This window comes from Sordaria macrospora, chromosome 6 (assembly GCF_033870435.1).
Source record: "Sordaria macrospora chromosome 6, complete sequence".
In the NCBI taxonomy this organism is placed as follows: Eukaryota; Fungi; Ascomycota; class Sordariomycetes; order Sordariales; family Sordariaceae; genus Sordaria; species Sordaria macrospora.
The window spans coordinates 4,252,574-4,269,778 of record NC_089376.1 but is presented as its reverse complement, the minus strand read 5'-3'; the positions used below and the strand labels follow the sequence as shown (position 1 = coordinate 4,269,778).

Genomic DNA, 17,205 nt, shown 5'->3' with positions numbered 1-17,205 from the left:
TAAACCCTAACCCTAACCCTAACCCTAACCCTAACCCTAACCCTAACCCTAACCCTAACCCTAACCCTAACCCTAACCCTAACCCTAACCCTAACCCTAACCCTAACCCTAACCCTAACCCTAACTAACCCTAACCCTAACCCTAACCCTAACCCTCGTCTTGAGGGTTGAAAGGATCAACAAGGCCTTCGAGACCAAAGTTAATTATCAGCTGAATTGAACCACTGTTCCAAGCCCATACTCTGCCCTTGTCACAGTGGTGGTGGCTCGCGAGTCATGTCGAGCCCACCGGACTATGCGCACGAACATTTTGCTCCCGTGTTCCTAGGTGCGGAGAGCAAGCCTATAAGTGGTCGATTGAACTCGAATGAGCACATACGACCATACCCACTGGAAAGCTCGGGATCCCGTCCGCTCTCCCATAGATAAGTCAGTGAGGGCCAGACTAGTAGTTGGGTCGGTGACGACCAGCGAATCCCTGGTGTTGTATGTTTTTTGCTACTTTTCTTTTTCCTTTTCGTTCTTTTTTCTCCTTTTCTTTTATTTTTCTCCCTTTGTACGTCTATCCATCTTTCTGCGACCTGTATCGAGCATCTTCTATTCTTGAATTGCCGCCCCATAATATACTGTTGGAAACACCAATCCCGTCCTTCCACCGCCCTTTCCTACCTGATTTGGATACCTGCATGCATCGCGTTTACTTCCTTTCCGTTGATGGGCAAATGGACAAGAGGCTGGCGCATGTAACCCACACCTCCCTCTTGGATCTCGGGAAGGTGCTCTCGGCCAGTGGGATCATGAAAGTGATAAAACCTGAACAGACGGAGGTAATGGGAACCGACAACCAGTTCTTCTTTTTCTTCAGTCCCCCATCTCCTTCTTCTTTTTTGAGCCAAGGACCATTGCTGTGACCGACACTTACTGGCGGCAACATCTCACTGTCGAATCTCGGTAATCCTCCTTTCGAAAGCGTTCATTCCATTTTCTCTCTCCTCCAATTCCGGAGTTCTTCCGCCTCGATCTCGCCAATCAAATCCCCAGTGTCTCCCATGAACACCATAATCTCCTGCCCAGAAAACAGAGGCTCAAAGGACCAGCCCGATAACATGAAGATGACCGAGGAGGATGTCAATCAACCACCCGGAACGGCCAACACAAAGGACGGCAACGATCAGCTCACGTCGACAACCTCAAGCGACCTGCAAAAGCTATCAATTGACGGGCCAGCTGGAAGCACTCCCTCCATGTCACATCAGCGACCATCATATACCATAACAACAACGACAACGAAGAAAGTAACCTTCTGGTCCCTCCCCCGCGAACTCCGCGACATGATATGGAACGAAGCTCTCCCCCCAGCGGACGAGATCTTCCCAGCCAACATATCCTGCACCTGCCCATTCGAAGACCTCGAGACGCACATTCGCAACAGGAATGCCATGCCGATAGCGATTGGACAGACGTTTCCGGGGCTTGTGTATGCTCCCCAGGTCTTCAGCTGCCAGCCGCCGGTCTTGGCCCACGTCTGTCGGGAATCGCGCGACCAAGCGCTGAGACGGTACGAGGCGGCGTATAAGGGGTTTGATTCCACCACCGACCAGGAACTTTATTCAGATTCGACGACCAAGTTGTTCCTAGGGGAGAAAGGAAATTGCGGTGGATTTCGGGGACGGTTGCTCGGTACTTGTGCGTCGATGTTGCTGGTACGGATCTTGAGCTGAACGTATACGACGAAGAAGATCTTGAGGAGCATGAGGAAGAGGCGCCGGACGTCCAGGTGGAAACGGAGGAGGAGGAGGACGGTTACGGTTCACCAGTGCCATCCCAAGAGAGCGACGACGAGCTAGAGGCGCCACCACTGGGACAAAATGACGTCCAAGAGGCCATGACTCCCGACGGAGATGACGAAAATAACGCAGAGACGGACGTTGAAGAAGAGCGTGGAACCTGGGAGGTGTTGAAGCCATCACATTCTTTGGCGTTTCTGACTAAGTGGATACGATCCACACATAGCTACCCTGTATATAAACCACGTCGGACTCCGTCCTCCCTGTTCTGTTCTCTCTCTTTCTTTTAACCAAAATCAATACACGAAATTCACTCCCACACTCAATGCCACTTGTGGTGTATCATTCCGTTACCTCCAACAGGTTATGAGCCCGGATATCGCATATATACAACAAAGCTAAGTCCCTCACCTCTCCTGTATCAACACTTCTACCAAGACTTCAAAATGTTGTTAGATATAAAAGACTTGCGCTTTTCACAAAGCGACAAGAGCCGCTGCCTGCAGCAAACACCACTACTGCCCATCTGCCTTGCCAAGCCGCCCTAGCTAGGTTCACGATCCCTTCATCAGCGCTCAGCCAAGGCCTCTTGTACCCAAAGAAACTCGATGCACGCTCCTCCCATCAACATTCAGCTCTGCTAAGCTGTCTAGCTTGATGCACGCTCCTCCCATCAGCATTCAGCTCTGCTGAGCTGTCTAGCTCGACGCACGCTCCTCCCATCAGCATTCAGCTCTGCTGAGCTGTCTAGCTCGACGCACGCTCCTCCCATCAGCATTCAGCCTTCCTAAGCTGTCTAGCTTGATGCACGCTCCTCCCATCAGCATTCAGCCCTCCTCAGCTGTCTAGCTTGATGCACGCTCCTCCCATCAGCATTCAGCTCTGCTAAGCTGTCTAGCTCGATGCACGCTCCTCCCATCAGCATTCAGCCCTCCTCAGCTGTCTAGCTCGATGCACGCTCCTCCCATCAGCATTCAGCCTTCCTAAGCTGTCTAGCTCGATGCACGCTCCTCCCATCAGCATTCAGCCTTCCTCAGCTGTCTTGCTTGATGCACGCTCCGCCCGTTGACCGCTCGGTCGGCTGTAGTTTAATCATCAGCCATATCCACCCGTATCTTTGGGAGTACTTCCAAGATACACCGCTCCACCGATCTACCGCCTACAAACTCCTCTCAACCCTTTTCCACTTCCTTCTTAGGCCAAACTCAGAAGTCCGAGACCTCTGTTACCACCAAGTTCCACCGCATCTGGGATTTCCTCATTATCGCTACACCCTCCAATCTTACTCCTTCTCACCAAAGTCCCTACCACTACACATCAGCGTCCAAACTCCTCGGACAGCCAACTCGCAGCCTCTAGAAACTTCCACACCTCGCCAGGCTGCCTCCAGCACGACACCATGGTCAACAAAGACCTCGAAGCTCAAGTTGTCATCCCAATCCTCACTGGGCCCAGCAACTGGACCACCTGGTTTAACCGCATCCGAGACTACATTGATGCCCGTAGCTCTTTTGATCCTCTCAGCACGAATGAACCACCTGAGAAATATGACGGTGAGGAAGACCGCGACCACGCCAAACGCACCCGAGAATGGTCTACGGAACAGCGAAACCTGATGGCTGTCCTCCGCACTCGCCTATCCCCTGGACCTCGGGCTAAGCTCGTCTCTGAAGGGCATAACACCGTCAAAGCCGCCCTCGAATTTCTCTTCATCCACTATCGCCCCAAAGGATCCTCCGGCTTCCAAGACCTCATGAAGAGATGGGACAACCTTACACTCGCCAAATGTAAGGACGTTAACAACTTCGCCACCCAGCTCCGCACCATCCATGATGAACTTTACGAGATGGAAAAGTCGTGCAAGATGAGGGAACCCTACCTCGTATTGAAGTTCCTCCAAGGCCTTGGACCCGACTATTCCCAAATTTGGACCAGCTTTAACCAGAGCCACCTCCTTGTCCCGGAAAGAGATGTGAACGGGAGAGTAACTCGGAGGGCCATTACCCTAGATGAAGTTCAAGCCGAGGCAGAGACCGAAGAACAGCACCTCAAGAGACATGGCAAACGCTCCGACGAGATTTTGGCTCTCAAGGCTCTCATCGCCAAACCTCGCACCTTCAAAGGAACTAACACCAACAACAAACGCCCCCGCGATAACAGCAAGTCTCCGACTTGGCTTCCCTGCTCGGTGTGCCACACACCAAACCACAGTGACTCTCGTTGCTGGAAGCAACACCCCGACAAATACCACAGCAAGGACAGTGCCTCTGACACCAGAGCCAATGCCGCCTCGGCGGCAGCATTTCTCGCCGCAGGTCTTGAAGACAGCGACACTGACTCCAAAATAGAGGATCAGCGCCCCAATAAAAGGTCCCGTACTCACTAGGAAAGGGCCGGCCTACAGGTTCCTTCTGCAACAACAATGGAATCTATAGGCGCCACAACACTGGACTTACCATCGCTGGCTCTCACTACCGTCAGCCCTCCAAACCACACAACCGCATCACCAGCTACACACTTATCCTTGTCCTCCACATCCATCTCTACTACTCCCATACCCGCTCCACTGGCCTCTGTCCAAATTGCCGCTGCTTCACTTCCGCCCATTCATCCTCCATCCAACTCCAATCTACGTCGAGCAACCACCTGGTATCCCTAACAGCAACCCCAACCTCGTCTGCCGCCTCAACCGAGCCCTCTATGGCCTCAAACAGAGTCCACGAGTGTGGTACAAAACCCTAGCTACCTTATTGAATGGCCTGGGCTTCTCACCACTACCATCCGACGCTGCCATCTTCAGCAAAGGAAACACCTATATCGCCATCTACGTTGATGATCTACTAATTGCCGGCCCCAACAAACCCGACGTTCAAGCACTAAAGCACGCACTCAGTCAGCGTTTCAAAATGACAGACCTTGGCCCTTGTTCTTATTACTTGGGCATGGCTGTTACCCGCGATAGATCACGGCACATCATCCGACTCAACCAAAGAGCCTACATCGAAAAGATACTTAAGGAGTTTGGGATGCTCGATTGCAAGCCAGTATCTACCCCAATGGACACCAGCAAGATCCCAGAACCGACCAGCGACCACATCGCCTCCAACTACCTCCGGCACTGGTACGCCAGCGCCATCGGTTCCCTTATGTACGCTATGCTCGGCACTCGTCCAGATACAGCCTTTGCCGTATCCTTCTGCAGCCGGTATCTCGCCAACCCAACGCTCGCCCACGTTACAGCCGTGAAACGCATCTTCAGATACCTCAAGGGAACCATCAACCTCGAACTCACTTATACCGGTGAGCTCAAGGACCTCACTGGTTTTTCAGACGCCGACTGGGCGGGTGACACCTCAACAAGACGCTCCACCGGAGGCTATGTGTTCCACATCGGTAGCGCAGCTATCAGTTGGCAATCAAAACGCCAGCCCACTGTGTCCTTGTCATCCTGCGAAGCTGAACTTATGGCACAGACCCAGGCCACCAAGGAAGCTATCTGGCTCCGCCGACTGCTCTCGGACTTGCACATCAAGCAAACCCGAGGGGCCACAAGGGTCTACGGGGACAACCAAGATGCACTGGCCCTTGCGAGGAACCCGCAACACCATTCCCGCACTAAACACATTCACGTACAAGAACTCTGGTGCAGAGAACGCCAAGCAGCTGGAGACGTCAATTTCCAGTACATTCCCACAAACGAACAAGTGGCAGACGTCTTCACGAAGCCACTACCCCGCGACGCCTTCCAACGCCACCGACAAGCCCTTGGACTCTTGGAAGCCCCAGAAAGGTCTAATTAGTGTCCTTTCAACACTATAATCACTGGCACCTCTGTACTACACCCACAACGCTCATACAACTCTTCAGGCGGCTGACCCGCCGACACACCTATTTCCATGCTTCAATCCAAATTCCACTCCCGGGCTTGGTCCCGGGATCACAAATCTGTTTTTCAACTTACTTTCACTTTACGATCCACACACGGCAGCAATCCTTTTCCCACTGGGTTTTTACTGATCCTGACCAACGTGTGTGAGAGAGAGAATCACTGTAAATAACCACTTGTAACCTATGCTTGGATCGAGGGGGAGTGTTGAAGCCATCACATTCTTTGGCATTTCTGTCTAAGTGGATACGATCCACACATAGCTACCCTGTATATAAACCACGTCGGACTCCGTCCTCCTTGTTCTGTTCTCTCTCTCTCTTTTAACCTAATTAATACACGAAATTGACTCCCGCACTCAATGCCACTTGTGGTGTATCATTCCGTTACCTCCAACAGGGCACTTCACGATGGTAAGTCGCGGGGCCTGGTTTTGATGGCTAATATACGTTGGCAGGCACATTCTGCTCACTCCTTTCTCGTCTAAGAACGCATCTTGGACTTTATCAACGGTACGATGTCCAATCCATCTTCCTCCTACAACAAAAAGACTTAGCGCCAAGTGTTAGTATTAACAGCTGGTTGCCCGCAAACCCCTTAACACCATCTAAATCGCCGTTTTCGCGGTCGATATCCCAACAACCATAACTACAAAATGTCTACGCTTGCGCCCCTTGGGGCATCCAAAACAATGCCACCGGTCATTTAGCAGCGCGAGCGCACCCTCTACGGCCATGCCACTCAAAGCATTTTGTACATTGGTCTAGTGGGCGGCGTTTCTGGACTTGGCGACGAATGTTGCTGACGTCAAAAGACGGAAAGGAGAGACAGGCCTTTCAAAGGAGATAAGCCAGGTTGCGTACTGTCACGGCGCTGGCGGACCACTACATCACTAGGCTATGTTCCAAAAGGATACAAGTAACCGAAGCTGGCAATTCGGTCGCTCAAGTGGTCTTATATAGTTGCGATGGCAGTCGAGAGGCACAACTGCAAGGCTCCCATCACACGTACGCCTCGCCAGGATGGTAGTACTGGGAGGGACGGAGGGTGACAGGCTCTTGGCCGGTTTGGACGAAGACCTCGTCCTTGATGGCAGTGGTAGTGTCGACAGGGACTATTATTACGATCCAACCAAAGTGATGTAAACTAGCTAGATAAATAGACCAATCAGGTTGGATCCGAAGGCCCGAAGGCTTCGGGACCCCGGGTCCTCGAGTCCAGTACACCAGGTCTAGGGAAGAGCAGTATAAAAGAAAGCCTCCAGGCCTTCGTTTATAAGGCTCTTCAGCAAGCAATAGCTATCACAATCTACCAGTACCTTTTGGCTACTACTCCGTTACTCTATTGTTCTATCCCAGCGATAATACTCCTGTGCTTGTAACGGCTCATCACACTACCCCACTCAAAGCGACCAAGAACAGGAGCAGATCCAATATCTTGTCCCCAAGAAAACAGCACCTTCTCAGAACCTTCAACGCTTCGCTGAACCCGGATACACTTGGTAGCTCTCTGCCTCAAGCCAGGCGGGACGTGGGCCCTACAGAAGCACCCTCCTCTTGCAACTTCTGCATGCTTATGCCCATGGTAGAAGATGCCGTACAAGCAGAAATTGAAGCCAACTTCTCCCTCCTTTTGAAAGAAGACCCAGCGTTCGATCCTCTCGTCGGTTGCACTTGAGTAGAATTTGATCAGTGCCGGAAGAATCCACTCCGGCAGAACTTCCTCGCAGTCGATGGACTCATATGCTGTATTCGAAATGTCCATCACGGCCCGGTCAAGAGCGGTGCAGTTCCGTCTTTGCTTTTCCCACTTGTCGTCGTTGTCAGAATGGTCATTATCGGAATCTTTATCACTCTCCTCCTCTTGCTTAACCCGCTTCCTCGGGACATCCTCGTCGTCATCACCGTCGAGATCAGCCGTGGACCTGCTGCGCTTAGGGTCATTTGCATCCACCACCTCAGCAACCTTCTCCATCATCTTTCCCTTTGCATCCTCCAGCGCAGACTTCACTGTGCGACTGAGCTGCACAACCTCAGCATGGATCAAGACCTTCTCCTCCTCAACAAGCTGCAGGACCGCAGTCTCGGTATCGCGTATCCTGGCCAGCAGCTTAGTCTCGGTGTCGCTGAGCGCCTTCTCAACGGTAGATAATACAGGGCCGGCGTTTGCGCATTGGCGCAGGTTGAGTTGCTCTGTTGGCTTTGCGATTGGCTCTTCTTGAGCTCTGCTACATTGGACTTGGCGGCTTTGAGTCCTGGGGCAAGGGATTGAAGAAGTAGCTTGATTTCCGAGAGCTCGGAGTTGGACGCCATTTTGGGTGGCATGGTCTACCGGTCGTTTGGGCCCAGTGACGATGGGTCGAGGGTTGGGGGCGCCGGTCGTGGTAATGCCGTGGAGTAGCTCAGCTGGAGGTGATGTTGCAACGCAGCTTGGCGGTTGACACAGGCCGAAATCCTCCCCTTTTACTTCCTGCTGAGATAGGGAAAAGCGACAAAGGGAGAAAGAGTTGGTTAAGGAAGAAAATGGAAGACGAGAAACGGAAACCAGGGCAGACTCCCAAATACCGGGAAGGGGTGCCGGTGAATGGACAAGGTGAGTGAATGGGCAAGGTGTCACACGGACATCTGCCTACACTCCTGGGTTTGAAGTTCAATAGAGCCTCAATGCTTGACATCAACCCAACCTCGCCATACAATGCCAGCCTTGCCTCGGCCAGTGTCATACGGACATTCGCCGGTGACATTCATCAGTCAAACTGCCGACCGGAATTACTGACAGAATGCCACACGGACATTCACCGGCGACTTTCATCAATTAAACCACCGACCGGAATTACCGACGGGCAACTGGACGAAGGCTGCCATTCAGAAGATCTACTTGTAGGCAGATGAACTAGATAGACTCGCGCCGATGCCTGGCACACAGGGCTCGGTACGTACCAACCTTCTTTGGTATAAGAAGGCCTTAAGGCCCGACCTTCTCATGGAGGTTGAAAGGATCAACAAGGCCTTTGAGACCAAAGTAGTTTATCAGCGGAATTGAACTACTGTTCCAAGCCCGGAATACTGCCCTTGTCACACAAGGCCAGGGCACGGACTTCCAGCACTTCTACTTCGAATTCTGGCAGCGAAGACGAATCAAAAAAGGAACACCCCAATACAACCGGACGCAGAAGAAGGGAGAAATGGAAATTCCAGAGCAGGTGGTTTTAGGAAAGAAAGTGAATTGAAGGAGGAAGGGGAGTACTGCGAGAGGTCCAAAGTTCTCCACAGCAGGCGCCAAGGTCGCATGATCTCAGCACAGCATCTGCAGCACCTTTTGCCTGGGCGGCAAAGGTTAAAATAAAAGCGCAAATATTTGTGCTGGGTATTAGGAAAATATAATGCGGACTCAAAAGAAAAGAAACCAACAAGTGTGTTTTATGAAAGAGATTAGGAAAAAAAGAAGGAAAAAAAACATACAACACCAGGGATTCGCTGGTCGTCACCGACCCAACTACTAGTCTGGCCCTCACTGGCTTATCTATGGGAGAGCGGACGGGATCCCGAGTTTTCCAGTGGGTATGGTCGTATGTGATTATCATGAGCTGTCGGAGGCCTTAAGTAGGTATTTCCACGGCCGCTGCAGATGCCGGGTGAAGGAAGGACTCGGTAGGTACCTGTGACAAGGGCAGAGTATGGGCTTGGAACAGTGGTTTAATTCAGCTGATAATTAACTTTGGTCTCGAAGGCCTTGTTGATCCTTTCAACCCTCTAGATGAGGGCTGAGTTCCCAGGCCTTGTGATGGCAGCCTTGCAGTTGTGCCTCTCGACTGCTATCACAACTATATAAGACCACTTGAGCGACCGAATTGCCAGCTTCGGAAATACAATGCGGACTCAAAAGGAAAGAAACCAACAAGTGTGTTTTATGAAAGAGATCGGGAAAAAAGCAAGAAAAAAAGACAAACAACACCAGGGATTCGCTGGTCGTCACCGACTCAACTACTAGTCTAGCCCTCACTAGCTTATCTATGGGAGAGCGGACGGGATCCCGAGTTTTTCAGTGGGTATCGTCGTATGTGATTATCATGAGCTGTCGGAGGCTTTAAGTATGTGTTTCAAGGCCTTCTTATGCCAAAGGGAAACGGTACCTATCTAGTACGTACAGGTCCTTGTCACCTGAGGCTCCAAGGCATCTAGCGATTTGCCTACATGTAGGTCTTTCTCGTATGACACCAGGAGTGTGGCAGATGCCCGTTTGACAGTGTGGCATATGCCCGTATGCTACCAGGAGTGTAGCATATGTCCGTGTGACAACTTCCGCCTCTCGTAGGGCATGAGACGTGCCACATCAGTGAATCTCGCGTACAAAGATAAGAGCAGTGCTCTAAATGTCCACCAAAAGACTATTAACCCGAGGGCAACCCGAGGCCTATTGCCAGTATAAATCATGTGTTGCCCGTAGCGTAAGCGCGGCTCAACACCTCCAATCGAATCGCCCAGTGGGCGAGCCGTCAATAAATGGCGGGACCCGTAGAACAAAGAAAAAGACAAAAGAAAAGGGCAAGATCACTCCTCCCCGCTCTCGCTCTCCCCCTCCCACAAGCCCTCCGCCCGTCTCCTTACGCGGTAGACTAGCCTTTCCAAGTCTACTGTAACCCTCTCGATGTCGTGGCCACGCCCAATCTCCACCCCTTCACCCCGTAGAAACCCTGTAAGGTTGTCAGCGGTGCCCCCGTCGTCGATGTGCTGTTGCCAGAGTGACTGGCGCCATGCCTTTCTCGTGCAAGTCCACGAAAAGAAGTGCGAGGTCTGGATTCTAGCGATGAAGCGCTGCCAGTAAATTCCAATAGCAAGGGAGAGATTCTCCCGCGTAGCCGCTTCGCCCGTGACGGGGGAAACTGCATATGCCTTTCTGCAGAAAGAGGGATGGAAGGGATTCTTCCAGCTTCCACAGAAACATGTCAGCAGGGCGTCCTCGTGCTCGAAGCGCTCGTGGTAGTCCTTGAAATCCCCGTGGCCAGACCTGGCTGTGACGAACCGTTACAAGCACAGGAGTATTATCGCTGGGATAGAACAATAGAGTAACGGAGTAGTAGCCAAAAGGTACTGGTAGGTTGTGATAGCTATTGCTTGCTGAAGAACCAGGTATAACGAAGGCCGGGAGGCCTTCTTATATACTGGTCTTCAACTCCGTCCCGTGGTCCCGAAAGCCCGGGACATCGGGTACGTCCCGTGGTCTCGTAGACTCGGGACCCCGGGTCCTATCTGATTGGTCAATCTATCTAGCTTACATGAGGCTCAACGATTGGATCGTAACACTGGCCGCGAGGAGGTGGTGTAAAGAGCGTCTGTCCAGCTCTTTTAGTTCGTCGTTAGGCTGGATAGAGACCCCCAACCGGTAGTCTGCATAAGACTCTGGCTTGTTCGCGGCCCACCATGCCTTGAAATCCGTACGCGCCTCCCTCTTAGCAAGCCGCCTTGAGTGCGCAAGGGTAGCCAAGCCTTCATTGAATACCTCTCCTCCTTCGGCGCCTGCCTTAGCGAGCTCGTCAGCAATCTCGTTGCCCGTGATGCCCTTATGGCCAGGAACCCAGCGGACGTCCACCAGACTGGGGCCATAGCCCTTTCGGATGGCGCGGAAATCGAGGAAAGCCGCTTGTGACGACGCAGCTGGGGTTCCTCGGTTGCGTGAGGCATCCAGCCGTGTAGCAAGGCTTGGGGTTCAGCTGTGCGGCTCTTGGGGAGATTAGTGGTGTTGTCGGATGTCCGTGTGACAGTTTTTGACTAATGGGCTCAGGAGAATGGTTTGGAGATGCCTGATTTTGAGGCGGTTGTGGTCGGTCAGGTTCTGGCGATGCCAATCCTCAATCTCTTTCTTGAAGTTGAGGAGGTATTCTGGTGGTTCCCATGTATTGCTTTCGTGGCCGTAGCCTTCCCATTTGATGAAATACTTGATTTCACCGTCTTTTATCATGGAATCCTGTATGCCTTCTGCCATGAACTCGTCGCCTTCGTTCCAGGTTTCTACCTTGTTGTCGAGTTTGGTGTTCTTTGGTGCTGATTCCAGCAGTGAGATGTGGAATGTTGACCATTGTCGTATGCCTTTAGGCAGTTCGAGTCTCTAGTTGCTGGTGCTGACTTTCTCAAGCACTTTGAATGGTCCCAGTTTCTTATAGTCGAGTTTGTCACTGTGTTGTTTTGTTTTGATATTACGACGGAGGACATTCACCTTCTCCCCAGCATAGGTAGGTACTAGAATAGCACCTTGGGGAAAAAAGAAAAGACAATTCGGATTTTATTCCTGCTCAGCAATACTTTCATTGTTCGTCGGCCGCGTCATCATCATCTTCGGACACGACCAAATCCGAGTCTGAATCTGAATCCGAGTACTCAGGCTCATTAGGATCATAATCCCAGTGCGAGGCCGGCAAGTATCTCACAAAAGCATCGGGATCCAAACTCGGGCGTTGTGGTTCTGGTTCCGGTTCTGGTTCTGGTTCCATACATGTATCATCATCCAACACATGCACGCCACTACCAGAACCAGAACCACTACCAGAACCAGAACCACTACCATTACCAGAACAACCCCCCTCGGCCTCCCTAAGAAGCATCTTCTTCCTCCACATCCTCCACTTAACCACCCACTCCTTCCATTCCTCCAAGGCCTCTACAGCCTCGGGTGTCTTCAAGGTACGGGACCGGGACGGCCTCTTATTTTCGGACGACCGTTGCAAAAAAGCACACAACAAATCATCCATTTCAAACCTCGGTCTCGACTTCCCATCGACATAAAAACAAATATCATCCAGGATGCTCTCATACAGCACCAAACCGAAACCTCGCGACAGCCAGGAGCCGCCAAAGTCTAGCAAAGCCCAGAGTGTGTTGAAAAGGTACAGGCCGTAGCGGTCGGCGTGGCCGAGGGTGTCCCGGCCCGCGTGGATGTGCATGCCTCGTACGGTTTGGAGGTCCGTTGGGCCTGTCCATTTGTATTGATCGAAATCGTCGTCGTTAGAGGTAGGCGGTCCGGGGAATAACTCCTCTTCTCCTTCGGCTCCGTATGGTAGGTCCCAGTTATGGGCGATCAAGAACCGTTGTTGTGCATTGCCACCATTTTCCTCATCGTCGTCTGATTCGTCTGATTCGTCCGTTTCCATTTCTGTTTGAGTCTCTGCCTTTTTGGATATGACGCTGATAATGAGATGTCGGAGTGAGTAGTATCTGCGAGGAGAGCAAGAAGAAGAAAGAAGGAGACTGCCGCGATTCTTTCTCTGATAAGCGGGATCGCAAAGACCCCGAGGTCCCAAGGCCAAAAAGGATACCAGCAGGCGGTAAAAGTTCCATGACCCCGGAGGGGGGTTGGGGTAGTACTTGTCGTATGCAGCATTAAAGTCGGATGATATACCGTGGTAACGGCGTAAGAACTCCTCCTCCCCCTGTCTTTCGTCGTCCATGTTCAAGTCCTCTACGTCCATTATGCGAAACGAGGCCTGGAGAGTGTCGAGGTGGAACTGGCTGGGGAGTGGACAACACACCCAGGTTGGGAAGAGGCCGCATTTGGGGATGAAGACGATGTCGATCTCATATTTGTAGGGGTGAGTAGCAGTAGATGAATGTGAATGTGAATGTGAATGTAGTAGATACTGAACGTCATCGCGTAGGATCCGGCATGTCAAGAGGAGTGGTAGAGCGGGTGGTTGAGGTGATGTGGCTGGTACCCAAATGTCCCAGTCATCGCGGAGCCGGATGCGAGGGGGATCTTGGTGAAAAAGGTCGAGGAGATTATAGAGAGGTGTTGTTGTTGTTGTTATTGTTGTTGTTGTTGTCGGTGTTGGTGTTGGTGCCCAAATCACAGAGGCTAGGATTTTGTGGCGGAGTTCAGCTGGGAGGGTGATTAACGACATGCCTTATTCTGGAGAGCCTCAGTCGTTGAAACAAGAAGACAAAGAAGGGGTGCCGCGGACCGTAGAGTTATACCGCAAATCAATGGAAGAGCGCGGTTATGTGGTGGGATTGTGGTCCAGAAAAGGTTGATTGGTCTGGTGTTGACAATGTTGGAGAAGTTGGAGAAAGGGCAAGCCGTCCACTTTATACCTAGGTACCTACGCATGCGCCTTCCATGCCAAGCATTTGTACATGTAAAATGACGTGCAGTGGCGGCCCAAGCCGTCTGCGCCAAGTCCTGCCATTTTCCGTTGCAGTGCATGTAGGCAGGCACGTGGCCTGTTTGGACAAACGCCGCCGTGCGCGCCGTCAAGTGATTTTCGAAACGACATTACTAAAACTGTTCACGGTACATGCGAAACACAGAGAGAATTACCCGCAACCAAAACACAGCATTATATGACAAAAAGATTATGTTTACATTAACTATCTAAGGTATCCCATCATCTATTCTACATGTCCCCGTGGTCCAAGAACTATTCTAATGACTTGTTCATTCAGACTTCAGAGGACAGCCACGCAAACATAGGCATTCGCCCACATTCCAGTACAGTCGCTCTTGACCGCCGGGTTCCATTTGACAAAGTTGGCCTGGGTGATGCCGTACTTTGCAATGATGGTCTGGCAGGTCTGACCGGACGTCACAAAGTGGAAGGTCCTGCACGAGGTGGTCATGCCGCTCTGGATAGGGGTAGGCGTCTGGATGCCGTTGCCGGGCTTGACGGGCGTGGGCGTGTGTCCGACAATGGAGATACAAATGTTGTAGTCGACCCACAGGAGACTGCAGTCGGACTTGACGTAGGGGTTCCAGGTCGTCAGTTGCGCCACGGTGACGCCCTTGGCAGCCGCGATGGTGGCGCACGTGTCTCCAGACTTGACCTTGTAGAAGAGGTCGCAGTTCTTGACCATGTTCGGCTGAACAGGCGTCGGGGTGGCAATACCGTTTCCGACGCTAGTAGTGGTGGTGGTGGTGGTGGTGGTCGGCTTGGTCGGGGTGTGGCCGACGATGGAGACGCAGGCGTAGGCATTGGCCCAGAGTCCATTGCAGGTTGAGCCCACGCTCGGGTTCCAGCTGAGGAACTGAGCCTGTGTGATACCGTTCTTTGCCGCAATGGTCTCGCACGTGTCACCAGCAACGACCTTGTAGAAGAGGTCGCAGTTCTTGACCATGTTCGGCTGAACAGGCGTCGGGGTGGCAATACCGTTTCCGACGCTAGTAGTGGTGGTGGTGGTGGTGGTGGTCGGCTTGGTCGGGGTGTGGCCGACGATGGAGACGCAGGCGTAGGCATTGGCCCAGAGTCCATTGCAGGTTGAGCCCACGCTCGGGTTCCAGCTGAGGAACTGAGCCTGTGTGATACCGTTCTTTGCCGCAATGGCCTCGCACGTGTCACCAGCAACGACAAAGTAGAAGGCGTCACAGTTGTTCACGATGGAGGCTTGAGTGGGCGTCGGGGTGGCAATGCCATTCCCGGTTGTGGTGGTGGTGGTGGTCGGCTTGGTCGGGGTGTGGCCGATGATGGACACGCAAGCATAGGCATTGGCCCAGAGTCCAGTGCAGGAGGCGCCAACACTGGGATTCCATTCTTTGAACTGGTCCTGGGAGATGCCGTATAGGGATGCAATCACCTCGCACGTCTGACCGGCCGTCACAAAGTGGAAGGCGTCACAGTTGTCGACGATGCTGGCCTGGGTGGGAGTGGGAGTGGTGATGCCATTTCCAGGTGCCGTGGTGGTCACTGGAGGAACAACGGTGGTAGAGGCAGATGAGGACGAAGTGGCGGTACTAGACATGGGGCTAGTCGCCGCTTTGGTCGAAGAAATGGAGGTACCGGGCGCAGGCTCCACGTAGGGAGCCTCGACGCAGTACGACTTGCCGATCTCTACCGAGCAAGAGGTAGCGGAGATGGAAGGATTCTAGAAAACATGGAAGCGAAAAGTCAGCAAAGGTTTCGGAACAAGTAAGTGGTGAAAGTACTTACCCATTGTGTTAACTTGGCCAAGGAGATAAAGTTCTCGCTGATGATATCGTCGCAGGTGGTAGCCGACCTGATATCAGCCCACCAGGTACAGGAACTCGTCGTGTTGGGGTCGTAGGGCAACGATGGCAACGAACCATCGCGTGCTTCCAACACAGGTCCACGTCTGCCAGGAATAGTGCCAGCCGTGACAAGGCCAACGGCCAGAACCAGAGCGTACGCAGAAGAGAGCATGGTAATTGAGTAGGTAGATATGAAGTGAAGGTAGGTGATGACCAGGCTGGGTGTCTGAGATACAGCAGGATTTCAGCTAATTATATACCTCTACTCGTAAGTCCTCTTCCATGGCAGAGTCTCATTGTCCCGAGCACTGAGCCTTGTCGAACATGAAGCCATTGATCCATGCGCATTGCGTCCGTCCGTCTTCAACCTTGGTCCTTGGGCAAGACCACAGTCCGCCGCCGAGGTAGGTGCTGGACATCGCCGGCTTCCACATGCAGTCAACGGTGTGATGCCCAGGCCCGACGGGGAATTTCCATCATGTGGTAGAAGCCCTAGAGTTGCATGCTAATACAAGGCCTTACAGGGCCAGAGTCGTAGTGTTACGTAGGCCGAGGATTTAGGGCTGTCTCGTTACTGCGGCCTATTCTAAAGAGGCTAGAGGTTAATAGTCAACCGACAAACTAACGTATTGAGGTGGTGGAGATACGTACCTCGTCAATCCCAAAGTCGTATCATGTCCAGGCCGGAAATTGATCCTCGATTGCTCTTCCCCCGAGAAAAGCTCTTTCACAGCTAACCAGAAGCAGGTACCTCCCGTCTACTTGGCCGCAAACAGAGGCATGATTACACCTGGCAGTTACATGGCGCATGGCTATCATGGCTTGGCAGGGGCACAGCATCTTGCACCTTTCCGCTCAGGGCCGACACTCGCCCATCGGCCCATCGACCTGTTTTCTCGGCTTACCCAGTTAAGGCCCCCCGAAATAATGTTCTCACCCACTTGCCTGCCTTCCCTTCCGTCCCGCACCTGCCTGGACCTTCGGGCCCGGTTTCCGGCACCTTCACCCAGGTCCCGGGGCAGGTTCGGCCCACTTTTCCACATGGATTGATTTGCAGCACCACCACCACCTTCCTTCCACTTCAATAGTTCCAGTCCGTTGTTGCCTTCCATACCATGGGACGGAGGAATCCTTTGAAATCCTTTGAAATCCTTTGAAAATCCTTTCCACACCAATCCATCGCCTTTTCTCATCTCGCTACAGTACCGCCTCTCCACAGCACCACCCACCACCTAGGCTAACAGGCTTCGACGAACAAGAGCAAGGTGACCACTCATCATGACCTCACCAGGATATCTCCAACTTCCACTTTGTGTTTCTAGCCCGTCCGACGTTGTATTATGCCATCACCAACATCAAGATGCGACAGTCACTTGACAGCCTTCAACTTGCCACTTGAGAAGATCCATCCCCAACAGTCCCATAGTAGACTCTAGAAAAGTACGCTGCAGCCTAGAGATCCTCAGCTTACATCAAAAGATCAACCGTCATGATACGATGCCACAGTTCTATACAACGGCACCCAGGGTTACTCCGTGTATTTAGATTCTCCGAGAGGAAATG

At 52.3% G+C, this 17,205-nt stretch overlaps 4 protein-coding genes across 4 annotated transcripts; all 4 read right to left on the bottom strand.

The window, feature by feature from the left end:
• Window positions 1-7,014: 7,014 nt before the first annotated feature.
• SMAC4_14038 (uncharacterized protein) lies at window positions 7,015-7,437 on the bottom strand (the record flags this gene model as incomplete). The annotated part of the gene is made up of 1 exon (XM_066091747.1): window positions 7,015-7,437. The coding sequence occupies one exon, from the start codon at window positions 7,435-7,437 to the stop codon at window positions 7,015-7,017; it is 423 nt and encodes a 140-aa protein (XP_065947630.1).
• A 278-nt stretch (window positions 7,438-7,715) lies between these two features.
• SMAC4_14037 (uncharacterized protein) lies at window positions 7,716-7,985 on the bottom strand (the record flags this gene model as incomplete). The annotated part of the gene is made up of 1 exon (XM_066091746.1): window positions 7,716-7,985. One exon carries the CDS (start codon window positions 7,983-7,985, stop codon window positions 7,716-7,718), a length of 270 nt encoding a protein of 89 aa, XP_065947629.1.
• Window positions 7,986-11,933: 3,948 nt separating this feature from the next.
• Window positions 11,934-13,861, bottom strand: SMAC4_09598 (uncharacterized protein). Its single transcript, XM_066090982.1, has 2 exons — window positions 12,214-13,861; window positions 11,934-12,191 (listed from the first exon to the last, which is right to left on the bottom strand). Exons 1-2 carry the CDS (start codon window positions 13,562-13,564, stop codon window positions 12,094-12,096), a joined length of 1,449 nt encoding a protein of 482 aa, XP_065947628.1. The 5' UTR covers window positions 13,565-13,861; the 3' UTR covers window positions 11,934-12,093.
• A 247-nt stretch (window positions 13,862-14,108) lies between these two features.
• SMAC4_09599 (uncharacterized protein) lies at window positions 14,109-15,814 on the bottom strand (the record flags this gene model as incomplete). The annotated part of the gene is made up of 3 exons (XM_066090983.1): window positions 14,109-14,483; window positions 14,745-15,518; window positions 15,584-15,814. The coding sequence occupies 3 exons, from the start codon at window positions 15,812-15,814 to the stop codon at window positions 14,109-14,111; spliced, it is 1,380 nt and encodes a 459-aa protein (XP_065947627.1).
• Between the last annotated feature and the right edge of the window lie 1,391 nt (window positions 15,815-17,205).